The sequence below is a fragment of the Mesoplodon densirostris genome, chromosome X (assembly GCF_025265405.1).
Source record: "Mesoplodon densirostris isolate mMesDen1 chromosome X, mMesDen1 primary haplotype, whole genome shotgun sequence".
Lineage (NCBI taxonomy): Eukaryota > Metazoa > Chordata > Mammalia > Artiodactyla > Ziphiidae > Mesoplodon > Mesoplodon densirostris.
Genome location: NC_082681.1, coordinates 73,683,039 through 73,697,762, shown reverse-complemented (window position 1 = coordinate 73,697,762; position 14,724 = coordinate 73,683,039). Strand labels below are relative to the sequence as shown.

Below are 14,724 nucleotides of genomic sequence, written 5' to 3'. Positions count from 1 at the left end.
ATCGGCAGGCGGGCTCTCAACCACTGCACCACCAGGGAAGCCCTTCCATCAGTTATTTTATTTCATCTTCGTAATACCACTGTGAAGGGGTACAGTTATCTTCACTTTACAAGTGACATCCTGAATCCAGAGAGGGTCGCTTCTTTTTTTATGTACATTTTCCTCTCATCCCACACATCCAGCACAATGCTGCCCTGAGGTTGTGTCCTGCTGAGGATATTCGATAAACAAAAATATTCTGAAATCTCACTGTCTTTCACATGCCAATCTTTGCCTAATCCCAAGGCCCATAAATTGAGAGTAAATTGCCCCCAGTGGATCTGAGATTAAATGATGACTCTGCTCCTTATTAGCCATATGATTCTGTGCTAGTCACTTAACTTCACCTCTAAAATAGGGATAATGGTACCGCCTACTCCACAAGGTTGTGGAAATTAAATAACTTTCATGAACTCTGTCAACTGGGATACTTCATGGAAACATTACTTAAACAAAATTATCAGTCAGCTTAATCTCAAAAGAGGGAGACGCAAGAGGGAGGAGATATGGGGATATGTGTATATGTATAGCTGATTCACTTTGTTATAAAGCAGAACCTGACACACCATTGTAAAGCAATTGTACTCCAATAAAGATGTTTTAAAAAATGAAAAAAAAAGAACCCAAGAAGGGCAATGGAATGCTTATGTCTCTGACATTTGGACAAGTAGGACTCCAGATACTCAACTGCAGTTGGTGACTTTGGGAATATTGGGGGACAAAGAATGTAGAAATTCCCTGAAGTGACTGTTGAAGAAATGGGCTTTGACCGTTATCAATGTGTGATTTATATAATAGAGACATCTAACTCCTTCACATCACATACTTCTCAAAGCAGTTTCATCAACATTATTTCATTTGACATTCACCAAAACCCCCAGGAATTAGTCTTTACCAATTAAAATTTTTCCACTTGCTTCATTACTATTTTCCCCTCCGTGGAAGTGGCCCATCTGAATTTGCAAGATCTTCCCCATCTTCCCTTCAAGGCCCATCCATCACAAAGGCCAGTTTGGTCAAGAACCCGGCTCTAAACCCCCAGATCAGCCTTCTCTGTGCTTTCTGAATCCACACAGTACTGTGCACCTTAAACTGCCTGTATTCTAGTTATTTATACACTTAGCTTAACCTCTGCACCACCTTCCCCACCTCCTCACTAAATCCACAAACTCTTTGAAGGGAAGAATGAAGAAGGAAAGAAGGATTTCTTTGTTGTTTCATGTCGGTCCCATTTGTTAAAGCTTTTATTATGGAAATTTCACGTTTGTGTGTTTATAGAGAGATTAGAGGACATATATAATGAACACCCATGTACCCATCACCCAGCTTCAATAATTAGTAACATGAACAATGTTATTATCTCATCTAAACCTCCATTCCTCCTGCTTTCTCACTCTGGATTATTTTAAAGCAAATTGTTGATAGCCTGCCATTTCATCCGTAAATACTCCAATACAGACGCCATCTTTTGCATTTCTGTGTCCTGTAGAGTCAGAAGATTACTTGCATCTGTGTTCCCCACTACTGGGTGCACACCAGAAGATGATTTCTGAGCACCTACCACGTGCCAGACCTTGTGCTTGGCTCTGGAGGTTCTGTCTGAGCTACGGTGGCACACCAGAACCAAGCCACGATGTTCCAAACCAAGAATTGCTACAGTTCTGGAGACTGAGCACAGGGTGCCCGTGTGAGCCGAGGAGCAGGACCTCAAATTGCACTAACTGAATTGAGCTGAGTCGGTTTTCTCCTCTCCTGGAGACTGAATTCCAACTCGCCGCGAGACACAGGTTCTCCAGCAGGAGGCGCTGCAAAGGAGTGGCGGGGATGGGGTGCTCGCTCTTTCAGTTTCTCCTGATGGAGCCGGAGCCAGGGAAGGTAGCCAGAGCCCCCATGCGGGTGCGAACTGCAGACAACGCAGTTTAATAGGCAGGCGAGCAGGACGCTGAGCGCGAGGCCCTGAGAGGGTCCCCAGGGTTCTGGTGCCGGGTAGGGGCGCGGGGCGCGGGGCAGGCCGGGCACCTGCTCCCCAGGTCTTCTCAACGCTGCCCGTTGCCCTGGCTGCCTCCAGTTCCCGCCCCAACTGCCGCTCTTCCTGATAGAATATCTCCGAGTAGGGCACAGGACAGAGCGAGGAAACACCTGTTTCCAACAAGAAAAGAGGTGGGGGAAAACCCCCACCAGACTTCCAATGGTCTCTCATCAAGCTTGCTCTCGAGAGCCTTGTAAAAGCGCGCCCAGAAAGCCAGAGGAGATCATTTTTCAAAAAGATCGCTTTCTATTTCTTACTCCCCCCTCCTTTTCCTAAGCTGTAACGTCCCTTTAAAAAAAAATGCCTTCTTTCCTCCGTGGGGCTTCCCGCTCCTCCCAGGCCCCTTAAGCCCCCCAGCCTGGGTGCCTACAGGAACCACCAACACCCCCAATCCCTCATTTTGCAACTGCATGCGTTTCCGGATTCTTCACTTCCTCAGCCCCCTGCCGACCTACAGGTGGGGAGTGGGACTAGGGGGCAACAGAACAAAGAAACCAGGGAGCCACTGACCCAGGCCAGGCGCCCCTTCTGCAGCCTCCGACCGGCCGGGGAACAAGAGAGGCTCACGAACTCGTGAACCCCCCAGCCCGGGTCTCACGCCACTTTCCAAAGGCGAGCAGCCGGAGGCCGCGTGGGAGGTGGGTGCTGCCCCAGCGCAACAGGCAGACCTCCACGCAACAGGCCTGAGTGGCAGTGGACGCCAGCAGCCTCCACGCACTGGGCTCCGTTATTTCATCAGCAGTTTCAGAAAAACCTGCCAAAAGCAGTTATGCCTCACTGCAATGTGTAGCTTTTTCCTGCCATTTTTTCATAATAAAAGAGGGAGTGAAACTCGCTCGCTCTCTCCCACTCCACCCCCCTCTCCCAAAAAGAGCCAAAAGGATACGAGGAGGAAAAAAAAAAAAAAAGAACCCACACACCAATCTCCGAGGGGATGCCATTGAGGTGTGGCTTGTATTTAAATATCCAATATGTCAATGTAAGGGGAGTGGGTATGTATATAAAGTGCCGTTTGCATCTGATAGTTCGACGAAGCCAGCTATGAGAGGCCTGGGGAGATGGATGCGGAGGGGAAGCGGCACTTTGACTGAGCGCAAGGTCAGGAGCGCGCTGCCCCACGCTCCCCGCCGCTGAGAAGTTCCTTGGACAAGAACAGACGTCGACTGCAGCTCGGCAGAGAGCGGAGCGAGCTAGCAAGCGAGCGCCGCCGTGTCGCCCGCGCCCGCGGCGGGGAGAGGCAGTTCGCGCCCCGCGGCCCGGACTCGGCCCCGCGCGCCCCGCCATGGCTGAGGTGGGGGGGGTCTTCGCTTCCTTGGACTGGGATCTGCACGGCTTCTCCTCGTCTCTGGGGAACGTGCCTTTAGCTGACTCCCCAGGTTTCCTGAACGAGCGCCTGGGCCAGATCGAAGGGAAGCTGCAGCGCGGCTCGCCCACCGACTTCGCCCACTTGAAGGGGATCCTGCGACGCCGCCAGCTCTACTGCCGCACCGGCTTCCACCTGGAGATCTTCCCCAACGGCACGGTGCACGGCACCCGCCACGACCACAGTCGCTTCGGTGAGGACGCGGCCGGGGGGGACGGGAGGCGAGCAGACGCCGCGCTGGGGAGCCGACGGCTCGAGGCTCCGGCTTGGGGCCCGCGGACCGCCACCTCCCCCACCACCGCCCCTCGGCTCGGCGCCGTCTGAGCCCTTCTGAGGCGGGAGGCCGCCGGGGACGCGGGGCAGGCGGGACGCGACGGTGCGGACTTGAGCCGCGCAGCGGCGTCGGGGCGCCTGACACCCTCAGACATTCTCGGGAGGAGGCGGGGGCGCCTTGAGGTGCGGCTTCTCCTTTCCCCACTCCACCCTCCCTCCCCCGGGGGCTAGGGGATTGTTCTGGGACCTGGACGCTGCGCTTCCGAGGAAAGCAGGTGGAGCTGGGAGAGGGGTAGGAGCATCTGCCGAGGAGGTCGGGGACCGTGGCTACAGCGTGAGGCTGAGCCTCCAGGGCAGCTGGGTTGTCGCGGCAGATTACCTGAAGCTGGAGCCTTCGAGGGCCGTGGATACGGCGTGTGGACGGCCCGCGTCCAAGTCGATTTTGGCCTGCGGGGACGCGGCAGCCGTGACACCTGCCTGCCTCTGTGTTGCTCTGCCCGTGTTGAGGGCCAACCCAGACAGCATGGCGGGAGCTGGGTATTAGAGAAACTAGGAAAGCCTCCCGGTGGCCACTGTGTAAGGGCACAAGCCCTGGGGCAGCTTTTGCCAGAGCTACCTCTGGACTCCTTGCCTCAGTGAGGAAACCGTTCTGGGCCCACTCCCACCCCCAAAAACAGGTGTCTCCTAGGCCCAGGGCAGAAGACACCCAGCCTCCATCCAGGATTTTCTCTGCCTGCCACTCTGCAGATTGTTCAAAGGGCACAGCTGCCTGTCTCACATACAGAACACAATTAATATAAACCTTGACCTGGGACAGAGATCATTGGGTTTCTAAGCAAATGTGTTCACTCCTCAATAATTTGGCCATTTTCAGTTTCAATTTCCTATCCTCTACTAAACTGTTATTCTGATGCTGTGACAGCTACCCTTCCTTGGGTCCCCGCATCTCCCAATGCCCTCTACTTCCTCCCAAGGACCCTATGGGCCAAAGACACCATCTAAGCCAGTGAGAGGCTTTGCCTACCGTCAGGCATGATACTCTTCCCTTCTTTTTCCCATCCTCCCTCACTTCCCCCAAACCTCCCTATCCTCCTATTCCCCGTGCCTTGCTAGAGCTGCACCCCAGTGCACCATAAAAAGTCTGGGGTGGGGGCTTCCCTGGTGGTGCAGTGGTTGAGAGTCCGCCTGCCGATGCAAGGGACACGGGTTCGTGCCCCGGTCCGGGAAGATCCCACATGCCGCGGAGCGGCTGGGCCCGTGAGCCATGGCCGCCGAGCCTGCGTGTCTGGAGCCTGTGCTCCACAACGGGAGAGGCCACAACAGTGAGAGGCCCGTGTATCACACACAAAAAAAAGTCTGGGCTGGATGGGGAGGGGGGCAGAGGCCTGTTCCTGGGCAAGGCTAAGTCTAGCAAACAACTTAGGGCCAGGGCTGGTCTTCCTTGCTGGGAGCAAGCAGGAACCCTAATGAGGTCTATGTCATCTTGGAAAAATGCACTTGGAGAGCTGAAGTACAGTAGGTTGTGTGTGGGGTGGGGGTAATGGAGGGGTGCAGGTGTCTGTATAAACTTGCAGCAGGTCCTCAAAAGGGTGACAAGGTGGGGTGGGGTGAGGGGAGAGGGAGGGTTAACTTAACTCCTTTCCCTTCCATCACTAGTGACTTTGCAGTCCCCATTTGTTCCTTTTCAGAAGGAATGGGACTCCCACCCTGGCCTCAGAGCCCCCCAAAACTCCCAGAAATGGCCTAAAGATATTGGGGTAGCTCATTCCTGAGATGTAGAATAAAAATTCTGAAATGATGGAGAAATGTGAGGTGGGGGCGGCAGAGGTGGAGAAACTGTGAGCTTGACTCCCAGCAGCTACAAGTGTTCATCTGATTCTGTGCCTAAACTGAGCCCAGTAACCTACAAGGTCAACATAAAGCAGTAATAGGCTCTTGGGATAAGTGGTCTTTAATTACCTCCCTAAGGACACATCTTGATTTCTTTTCATCTCCCAGGTCTGCTAAGGGTGTTAAGTTTAAGGAGAAACCAAAGGAAATAAAACTGGCGGGAGGAAGGGGTGTTTTCACTGCTGCTTAACTGTTTCATTTTGGGTTTTGCCTTAAGCGCCCGCGCGCGCACACACACACACATACTGACTGAGACCACCTCTGCATCACCTTTTCCCTTTCCTCCTTCCCTGGCTTCCTGGCAGTTCCGTGTATTTCCTGTAAAGGAAATGATAACTGGTCAAAGTTGTGTCTTTGTAACGTCCCCTGCCAACTTGCAAGCACACATTTACTCTTTCTCAGTTTAGCTTTTGGCAAAGAAAGAGGTGGCGTTTGAGTTTGCTAACTCTCTCCTCCCTTCACATTTCAGTTAATCAGCCAGGGTATTCAATAAATCGAAACTTTAACATTCCATAAGTGCTTTAGCAGTCAACATTCCAGCAGGGTAAAGTAGGCCAGACTTAAGATATAAAATATTATAGATTTCTGCTTGGGGGGAGGAGGTACTCTCCAAAGGCCATGTAAAGTAAATAGCTATTTGTTGTAATTGGAGAGCAGGGCCCCCAAGGATTACCCTGGAATCCATGTGTTCAGAATGAGTCAGGCTGAGCCCAAGAGCAGCCTCGACTCCAAATAATAACCTGTTGGCACAGCCTAGGCTCCCCCTACCCCCCTTCCCCACCCCACCACCACCCCACCCCACCCCCATTCTGCAATCAGTAGCCAGGAGTATTTCAATCTCCGCCTGGCTGGCTGGTGGCATTTACATGAGGTTCACAGGGATCCTGACATTCCTGAGGGGCACCTGTGGGCTGGCAGAGCGGAGCTTGGGAGCCAGACTGGAAGAGAGGCCTCCCGCCAGGTGGGATGGAACAGGCTCGTGCAGCTGCTTTGGTTTGTGAGCGATATGGTTCTTATTTGGCAAGGTGCCAAAATAGCACTGTCTTGGCCCTGAAGGGCTGAAAGGATGGCTGAGGGTATTCGGGCGAGTTATGGAGCCAGATTAAATGACATACTAGGCCAGTCATCTAGCTAGGTTCTGAAGCGGTGGGACCCAGAACAGATCTGTTTTCTGTTTTCTGAAGCCATGGGGCAAAAGGTGTAAGAAGAGAAGGGTCTGGAAACTGTCGAACACAGGCCAGAACCTGAGGTGGACAGGTCAAATGAGGCAGGGGAGAGGGAGGTCCTGGGCTTTGAAGGGGGTGAAAGTACTGAGGACAAACTTTGTCTACTTAATACTTTGTTTCAACGTTTTGCTGTTAACACCCCTCTCCAGCTCTAGTTGGGAAAATGTGAAAATGGCTTGTTTTCTCTCTCCCTTCATGCTGGCTGGAATTCAGGAGAAGGTTTAGGAATATCTGTTCCATCATCATGTGCCACTGGGTTCCCACAGTTTGAATCCAGCTAATAGGAAAGTTGGCAAAGGGAAATGATGCCCAAAGACAGCTGGGCAGGGATGATTCCAGCTGTTGGAGACCCCATTCCTGGACACAACCCAAGTGACTTCCTCTATGATCTGTCCTTTGGCATCAGGGTTAACAGAGAGCTGGAGAAAAATGGTGGTGACTCAAATGGCCACACCTCTTGGGTTTCATGATTTGTTCTCATACCAGCTTTTGGATGGTGAGATCACAAGCTGCCCTCTGCTACTTAATGAGCTCAGGGTGGTCAGAGACATGAGATAGAGAATGAAGGAACTAAAACCCAGAAGCTCAGAAGTAAGCTGCCTAAGCAAAGAACCGAAGGCTTCAGCGGGTTGGTATCCCTCAAAGTTTAGCACCCAGAAGCTCAGAAGTAAGCTGCCTAAGCAAAGAACCGAAGGCTTCAGCGGGTTGGTATCCCTCAAAGTTTAGCACCCAGAACTGAATCATGACCTGACTTCTGGTTTCCTGGCCATACTGGCCACTCTCCTTTGAACACCCTCCTGTGTTTCCATAGCCCTCTTTAAACACAGTAGAACTAAAAATGGCACTCTCATTGTGATCTGAGACAGATACTAGATCTTGATCAATACAGCCTTAGATCACATTAGTTTTTTTTTCTTTTTTCTATTTTTTTACATTAGCTTTTAGCAATTTTTAATTTTTACATGACTAGTTTCACATTAGCTTTTTAATAATCCCGTGAATCAGCCATACTGAGGTTACCTTGTTCAATCAAATTCTGTACGCCATTGTTGTGCATGTTTTGCTAAGCCATGTCTCCCCATTCCAAAGCTGAGCAGACTTGCATTTAGTAAAAATGCACGAAAACGCAAAAGAACAGTCCATGTTTTCAAGAAAATATACGTGGTTGCCTGAAGGGGCGGGGAGGGAGAGGGGGAGAAGCGTATGGAAATAAAAAGAGATAGATAAATAAAAAAGCCTTTACGCAGACCAATTATGATAATAGGCCATGAAATAAGGAGTATGATTAACTCATACTGTACCTGAGGCTCACCCTCCCCCAACAAAACCCCAAACACAAAACATCTTGGGTAACTGGTTTGGGGACCAAAGTGCAGGACTTTACATTTATTCTAATTAAAGCTTATTTTGTTGGAGTCAGCCCATTTTTCCATTCTCTTGAAATCTCTTTGGATTTTTATTGTCGCCTTCTCAGCTGTATGTCTTCTGGAACTAGGGTAAACAGTCCCCCTATGTCCTCTTATAAGTCATTTATTAAAATGTTAAACAGGGCAGAACCAAAATCAGAACCCTGTGCAGTGTAACTAAAGGTTTTGGTCCACTAAATCAGTATCTGCTTAAGCCCTACTTGGCACCAGGTATTTTCCCTTCCCCTCCTACCATCTTGTGTCAATATCCTTTCCCAAAACTCGTTTTTTGTACTACAAGAGTTAGTAACAACCAGACTGAGACTAAAACTTGGAGGATGTCAATGCTAGAGGCCAAAGGCCACGTTCTGAGTGTTCTATACAATGGCAGCAGGAGAGCGTTACATTCTCCAAATAGGTCCGAGTGTGCCCTAAAAGCTTCCATACCTGAATGCCCACCCACCAGCCCAAGTCACTGGGGCTCTTCAGGAGTCTTCCCACTGGAGTTCTGAACCTGATTTCACAATTGCCCACTTAATTTTTTAAAGTGATCTTTAAGGAATCAGTCCCACTCCCTGTGTAGATTACATAGAATATTATTACCCCTAAGAATTACATTTTTGGATGAGAAAGACAGCCAGATATGAGCTCATTTCATACCTTTGGATGCCTGTGTGAGTCAATAGTATCACGTTTTGGTCTGTATGTTGAAAAACATGGTTAGAGAACATCAAAGAGAAATCTGGTAGACCATTACATCTGTATCCAAATAATAGATGTGCTATCTTAGAACAAAACTGTGAAGTCTTCAGTATCACCAGGATTTCAGTTCTGGTTCTTTTTTCCCTCTTAGTTTAGTAGTCAATTTCTTTTTCCCCCCTACTGCTCCTGGGTAAATGAAAACTTTTTCAAATCCTCACCTCTAACTTTGTCAGCTAGAGGGACATTTCTGAATATCTTCCCTTTTCCCTTAAAGCTGCAACATCTCACATCAGTATCAAGTCTAATACTACCTGCCAACTCTTTGCCATAGATAAATTTAAAATCCTCAAGAGGGAAGGGGAGAATGACAGGCTTGTCAGCCTGAGGCTGCACTGGCCAAGAGTACTTTTGAGGAGAAAGCTCTCACCAGTCCAAGTATTGCTTCCTGCCGTAGGCTGGAGGAACAAACTTGGTGAGTGGCCTGTGTGGCCTTTGTTAGAGTCAGTTACAGGCAGTTGACAGCCTCATGTGGCTTTAAGGACATGGGAGCTAAGAGGCTGCAAAACAAGTTCAGCCTAGAGGACAGCAAGGTAATGCTGTGTGCTCTGGGGAGGAGGGAAGTGACTTTGGGAAGATACAGAAACCTGGCCACATTCTTTCATTTTGAAAGCTGCCCTCCCAGTTCTTGAAACGGTGGTATTTAACAGCCATAGTACCTTGTAATTAAGGAGGTTCTGTAGCCAAAGCCTTCTCATGGTCTTTTCCTTATAATATGCCTAAGAGTGTTGAATAGAGACAGAGATTGTGTCCCCCGTTTTACATATGGACAAGCCGAGGCCCAGAGAGACTCAGTGCCTTCTCTGAGGTTCCATTCTTGCTGCAAAAGATGGTTTCATCAGGTAATTCACCAAAGGCACACAGAGCTGGCCTCCAGTTGGGCATAAAGGACTAGTAGCTCATGTCACCTGAACAGTTTCCTCTTAGCTTGATATCAGTGATGGAAATGGCATTCACTTTTTTGCTCTAGGAATTCTGGAGTTTATCAGCCTGGCTGTGGGGCTGATCAGCATCCGGGGAGTGGACTCTGGCCTGTATTTAGGGATGAACGAGCGAGGAGAACTCTATGGGTCGGTAAGTTTAAGGTTTTTTTGTCCTCAGAAGCTGTTACCATAAGTGTTTGGACAATGTAAGGCAAAACATTCATCTAGCACTTGAAAGCACTTTTGTCAACTTTAAAGGATTAGTGTCTTCTAGTCAGTTCTTGACTGCCCAGGAACTTGCTACATAACACTTTCACTCATTCAGCCTCCATCAGAACAGAAGCTTTTCTGTAGTACATTTGCTTTCACCTTCTCCATTAGAGGGCCAGCTCATCTGATAATAATAGGAAGCTGTACTGGTTTGTCAGTAGATGGTAGGGGTTTGGGGCATTAACTCTCCCAAGGAGCACATCTTATTTGTGATGGGTACCCAGAGGAGTAGCCAATCGGCTGGCACAAAAATAGGCAGTGGTAGAGCTGGCCTTCAGATTGAGGATTCTGAGATTAACGACACAGTCCTTGATGTCCAGATTGCTTCAGCTGAATCCCAAAGGCCAAACAAAATAAACAAACAAATGAAGAGTGAGGGTTCCAGGGTCTGGTGACAGCCCTAAAGTCCCCAGCTAGGACTGGGTTGGCTACAGTGTATGTTCACTATTTTGGAAGCCAGCCCAGAGCTGGGGAATGGTGACTTTGCTGATCTTAACCCTTTCAGAGGATCCCAACTCCTGGCTTTGGCTTTTGAGTCACAGAGCATACTTTCTGGCTGCCTGCACCCCATGAAATCAGAGCACATTCTTCCCTGACACCTAAGAGATAGGCCTGTCCCCAGCACTCAGTATCGGCAAAACCCCAGTGAGTAGTATGGTGGTTGGATCAAGTGTGAGAAGGGACAGAGGCAAGAGACCCAGGAGCTGCCAGCTTGAAGTAGCCAGATTGGAGGAACTTTTCAAGGAGATCTTTTCTGAGCTTTCCAACTGACAGGCCTGAGACCCTTCATTAGGAGAGATCACAGCTCACCTCCCATGGAGCTTTATATAGATCCGAGGCCTTTGCCTGTCAGTTGACATGGTTGACTGCAATCTCAGTGGATTTGAACATCATTAGCCCTAAGTAGGGAGAAAACTCAGGGTTGCCAGCGGGGCATGGGGAGGCCATAGCAGAAATTCTCAGGCTCAAAGTGCCAGGTGAGCCCATCTCTTTCAGTCTCCTGCCTTCAGAAAAAATATCACCGGATACATTTTTGCATGGCTCACAAAAGAGGGTGAAAGTGATACCAACAGGGCTGTTTTGTGCTGTTTGGAAAGAAGAGGCCTCGGTAATACTGGGAGATAGGACTGAAATATTCTAATATCAATGTGCTATTACTATTTTAGTTTCTCCACCAGCAAGCTGGGATGGGAGAAATAGTCATATAATGGGCTCTGCTTTATTTTCTCACCCTCACAGAAGAAACTCACACGTGAATGTGTTTTCCGGGAACAGTTTGAAGAAAACTGGTACAACACCTATGCCTCCACCTTGTACAAACACTCGGACTCGGAGAGACAGTATTATGTGGCCCTGAATAAAGACGGCTCACCCCGGGAGGGATACAGGACTAAACGACACCAGAAATTCACTCACTTTTTACCCAGGCCAGTAGATCCTTCTAAGTTGCCCTCCATGTCCAGAGACCTTTTCCGCTATAGGTAACAGACCCCTAGTGTGACCTCTGTGACCTGTATACTCTGGGGCCACAGTTGTCTCTGGAAGCACTATACTCATAGCTTTTCAATCTTCTTTCCTATCAATTTAGATAACAGAGAAGCACTTACTGTTCAACTCGACCCAGCTGTTCCCTTGTTGTTCAAAGTGTATATCAAGGTTGGGTTATTTTGGGGAGGGATGTGGGGGGAGGGGGAGGTCTAGAGGGAATCTTGTATATACTTTTTTCTTGACTCATGTTCTTTCCCCTGAGGTGGCACAAGAAAGAATGGGGGCCCCCGCCAAGGGCCAGAGGTGTCTTGCCCCACAATCTACCCAAATACCTTGACAGTGGGTAAATGAAAGACCAAGGAATCTGCCATAGATGCTACCTACAGAGCTTTGGAGAAGTCTCATTAAGAAAATCCTTGGGGCTACAGCCCTGCTGCAAGCCATCCCTGCACTGGCTCTGCAGATTTCTCATCTGTCCTGACATGCAGTTTCCCTGCCATTGGAAGTGGGAGATGGGGTAGGCTGTAAGAAAATGATATTAAAATGTAAGCATGGATACTGTGCATAAGGACAAACTATTTATGAAATGTATATGCTATTTATTTTATATATTTATTTATTTCAAAATAATTTTATTTTTAATGAGAGATGCTATGACTGGATTTTCATCAGAAAGAATAAGGTCCTACTGAAACAGGATAAATGAGTTAGTAAAGGCTTTTATTGGCAATAAAATTGTCTTTATATTGTAACTACTGTCTAATTCTATTCATTTGTACACTTAGGATTAGAAGGTTGGTTAGCTTCTTTCGCTACTCATTAGAATCTCTTGATGTTGGCATCACACTGCCTAGGCTAGGTGACCCACTATCTACAATATTAGCATTATCTAGGGGCCCTATCTGAAGTTCCTTCTGGTTCTATGACTTTAAATTTAGTGGTGAATCAAAGCTTCAGGAAGGCCTGGACCAACAGCCCTTATGGAAGCACCCATTTGTGCTTAGGACTAAGCATAGAGAAACCCTCCTTTGGGATTTGGTTAGGGCCCAAAGCCTGAAGGTCAGAAACCCTAATCGGTGGCTTCTTACTTAACATATGAAGATGACGGGATTCAAAAAAAAAACAACAGTCAATAGAGAGAATGAATTTTTTTGAACCAGTCAACTTCCCTTCTGGAGGTGTTCTCCCACTCCCTCTCCAAACCCTCAGCCCCTTCCTCTGCCAGTGTTTCTCCTAGAGAGCAACAGTTCTTAGAGTATATGGTCTCTTCACCAGCAGCAGCATCTGAGCACTTGTTAGAAACATAAGAGATCAGGTCGTACCCCAGACCTGCCAATTCAGAACCACTGGGTGTGGGGACCAACAATCTGCATGTTAACAAGCCTTCCAGAGGATTCCTATGCACAATAAAGTTTGAAATCTAGTGCCCCAAAAGAATGGTTTTCAAGAAGAATTCTTTTTGCATCCGAATGGTCTATAAAGAAAGTTTTAGGATAACTTCAGTCCACAAAATAAGAGTGGCTCTAGTTGAAGTGGGGAAGGCATTCTTGGAGCTCTCTCTTCTCCAGAGCAGCCTCCGAGATATCTTGCTTTGAAATCCCTGGCCTCTTTACTGATATTTACTGAGGTGGGAGTATAGGGTTATTTGCATTTTCAAAGCAAATGCTGTCTGGAAACAAGAACCAAAGGAATAAAAGTCTCATTGAGTACTCAGGCACCATGAAGTACTGGTGGGAGAAGGTTTGGGGTTTAGGATCGTTCCTCCTGGTGCTCCTCAGTCACATCCACTATTTCCCCAACTGATTGGTAAAACAAATAGCTTAGGTAGTGGCTCACTTAAAAATCAAAACCAAAAACTCTATAAAAGTTCGTCCAAATCTAAGTACCCAACAGAGAAACCACACATATGAGCATACACACATCAAAGAGCAAATACGACTGTATGATAGAAAGTGCTAAGTTGCACAGTGTATGTGATCACAGATTAGAATACTTGCCCATGAAACCACCAAGGCAGAGATCACGCAGGGCTGGGGTGAGCAGGGAAAGTTTCCTGAAAGGGGTAATGCCCGCTGTGGGGAACCAACAGGAGGATTTAGAGAGCCAAGAGGCTGATGGCAATGTCTGTGTTGGGCTACAGGGAAGAAACACCACCTCTAGAGGTCTCTGGGAGGAGGGTAAAAATCAGCTGTGTGACATTTTTTATCACATTTTGAATGTGCATCACACCTTTATTTTAAAACCAAAATTTTACCTATATTCTCTATGGTCAGCTACCTAGAACTTCTGATACACAGCCCCAACTTCTGAGGGCTTGTGAGATAAGTGAGATCTGTTTTAACCAATAGGAAGCTGGCACTTCCCTGTGAGTAGGGCCAGTGTTACTCTAGTGAGGCAGTTGACATGGGCCTGGCAATGCCACAAGCACCATACTACACAGGGTAGGATTTATAATGAAAATGCCAATGTAATGAAAAGGGAAAGATTCCAAATCCTAGGGTCAGGCCTTACCTTTTTCCTCTGGGTAGAAGTAGAGGGGAAAAGAACAGAAGAAGGGTCCCAAGATGCAGAAGGGGTTCATAGGGGAGGCACTCTCGTACTGAGTTTTAGGGATAACAATGAATGGGGCACATTGTCAGCAAATGTCAGTGGGCATCTGTTGTCACAGTCAAAAAGAGGGAAAAGATAAATTCTGGAAGTTAAAATGTAAGATGGATGACCTAGTATCACTAGAGCACTCAGCAGCTGATTGACACCATATCCCCAAAGTGCTAAAGTAATGGATTTTGTGCCAACCTAGAGGGAATTGTAGAGTAGTAAGCTCTGGACCTCTGGTTTTGAATGAAAACATGCACAGAGACTGTTTACTATTCATTTTTTCATCCCCTCCCAGTGTTTAGGGTGTTCCTGGAACAAAACAAACACTTAGGAAATGGTTGCTGAATAAATGAATGGTTAGTTGAAAGAATGAATGAGTAAATGAATGAATGGACAAAGACATAGACACCTTTAGCAAATATGTATATGACGCAAATGCCGGGCTAGAGAAGGCAAATGC

At 48.0% G+C, this 14,724-nt stretch overlaps 1 protein-coding gene across 1 annotated transcript; it reads left to right on the top strand.

Annotated features, from left to right (window-relative positions):
* The first annotated feature begins 3,350 nt into the window (after positions 1 to 3,350).
* On the top strand, positions 3,351 to 11,663 carry FGF16 (fibroblast growth factor 16). Its single transcript, XM_060087736.1, has 3 exons — positions 3,351 to 3,624; positions 9,956 to 10,059; positions 11,418 to 11,663. Exons 1-3 carry the CDS (start codon positions 3,351 to 3,353, stop codon positions 11,661 to 11,663), a joined length of 624 nt encoding a protein of 207 aa, XP_059943719.1.
* Positions 11,664 to 14,724: the final 3,061 nt, after the last annotated feature.

Coding starts and splice junctions, on each gene's coding strand:
- FGF16 (XM_060087736.1), top strand. CDS start 3,351: ATGGCTGAGGTGGGGGGGGTCTTCGCTTCCTTGGACTGGGATCTGCAC. Junction 3,625..9,955: donor CCACGACCACAGTCGCTTCG/GTGAGGACGCGG, acceptor TTTTTGCTCTAG/GAATTCTGGAGTTTATCAGC. Junction 10,060..11,417: donor GAGGAGAACTCTATGGGTCG/GTAAGTTTAAGG, acceptor TCACCCTCACAG/AAGAAACTCACACGTGAATG.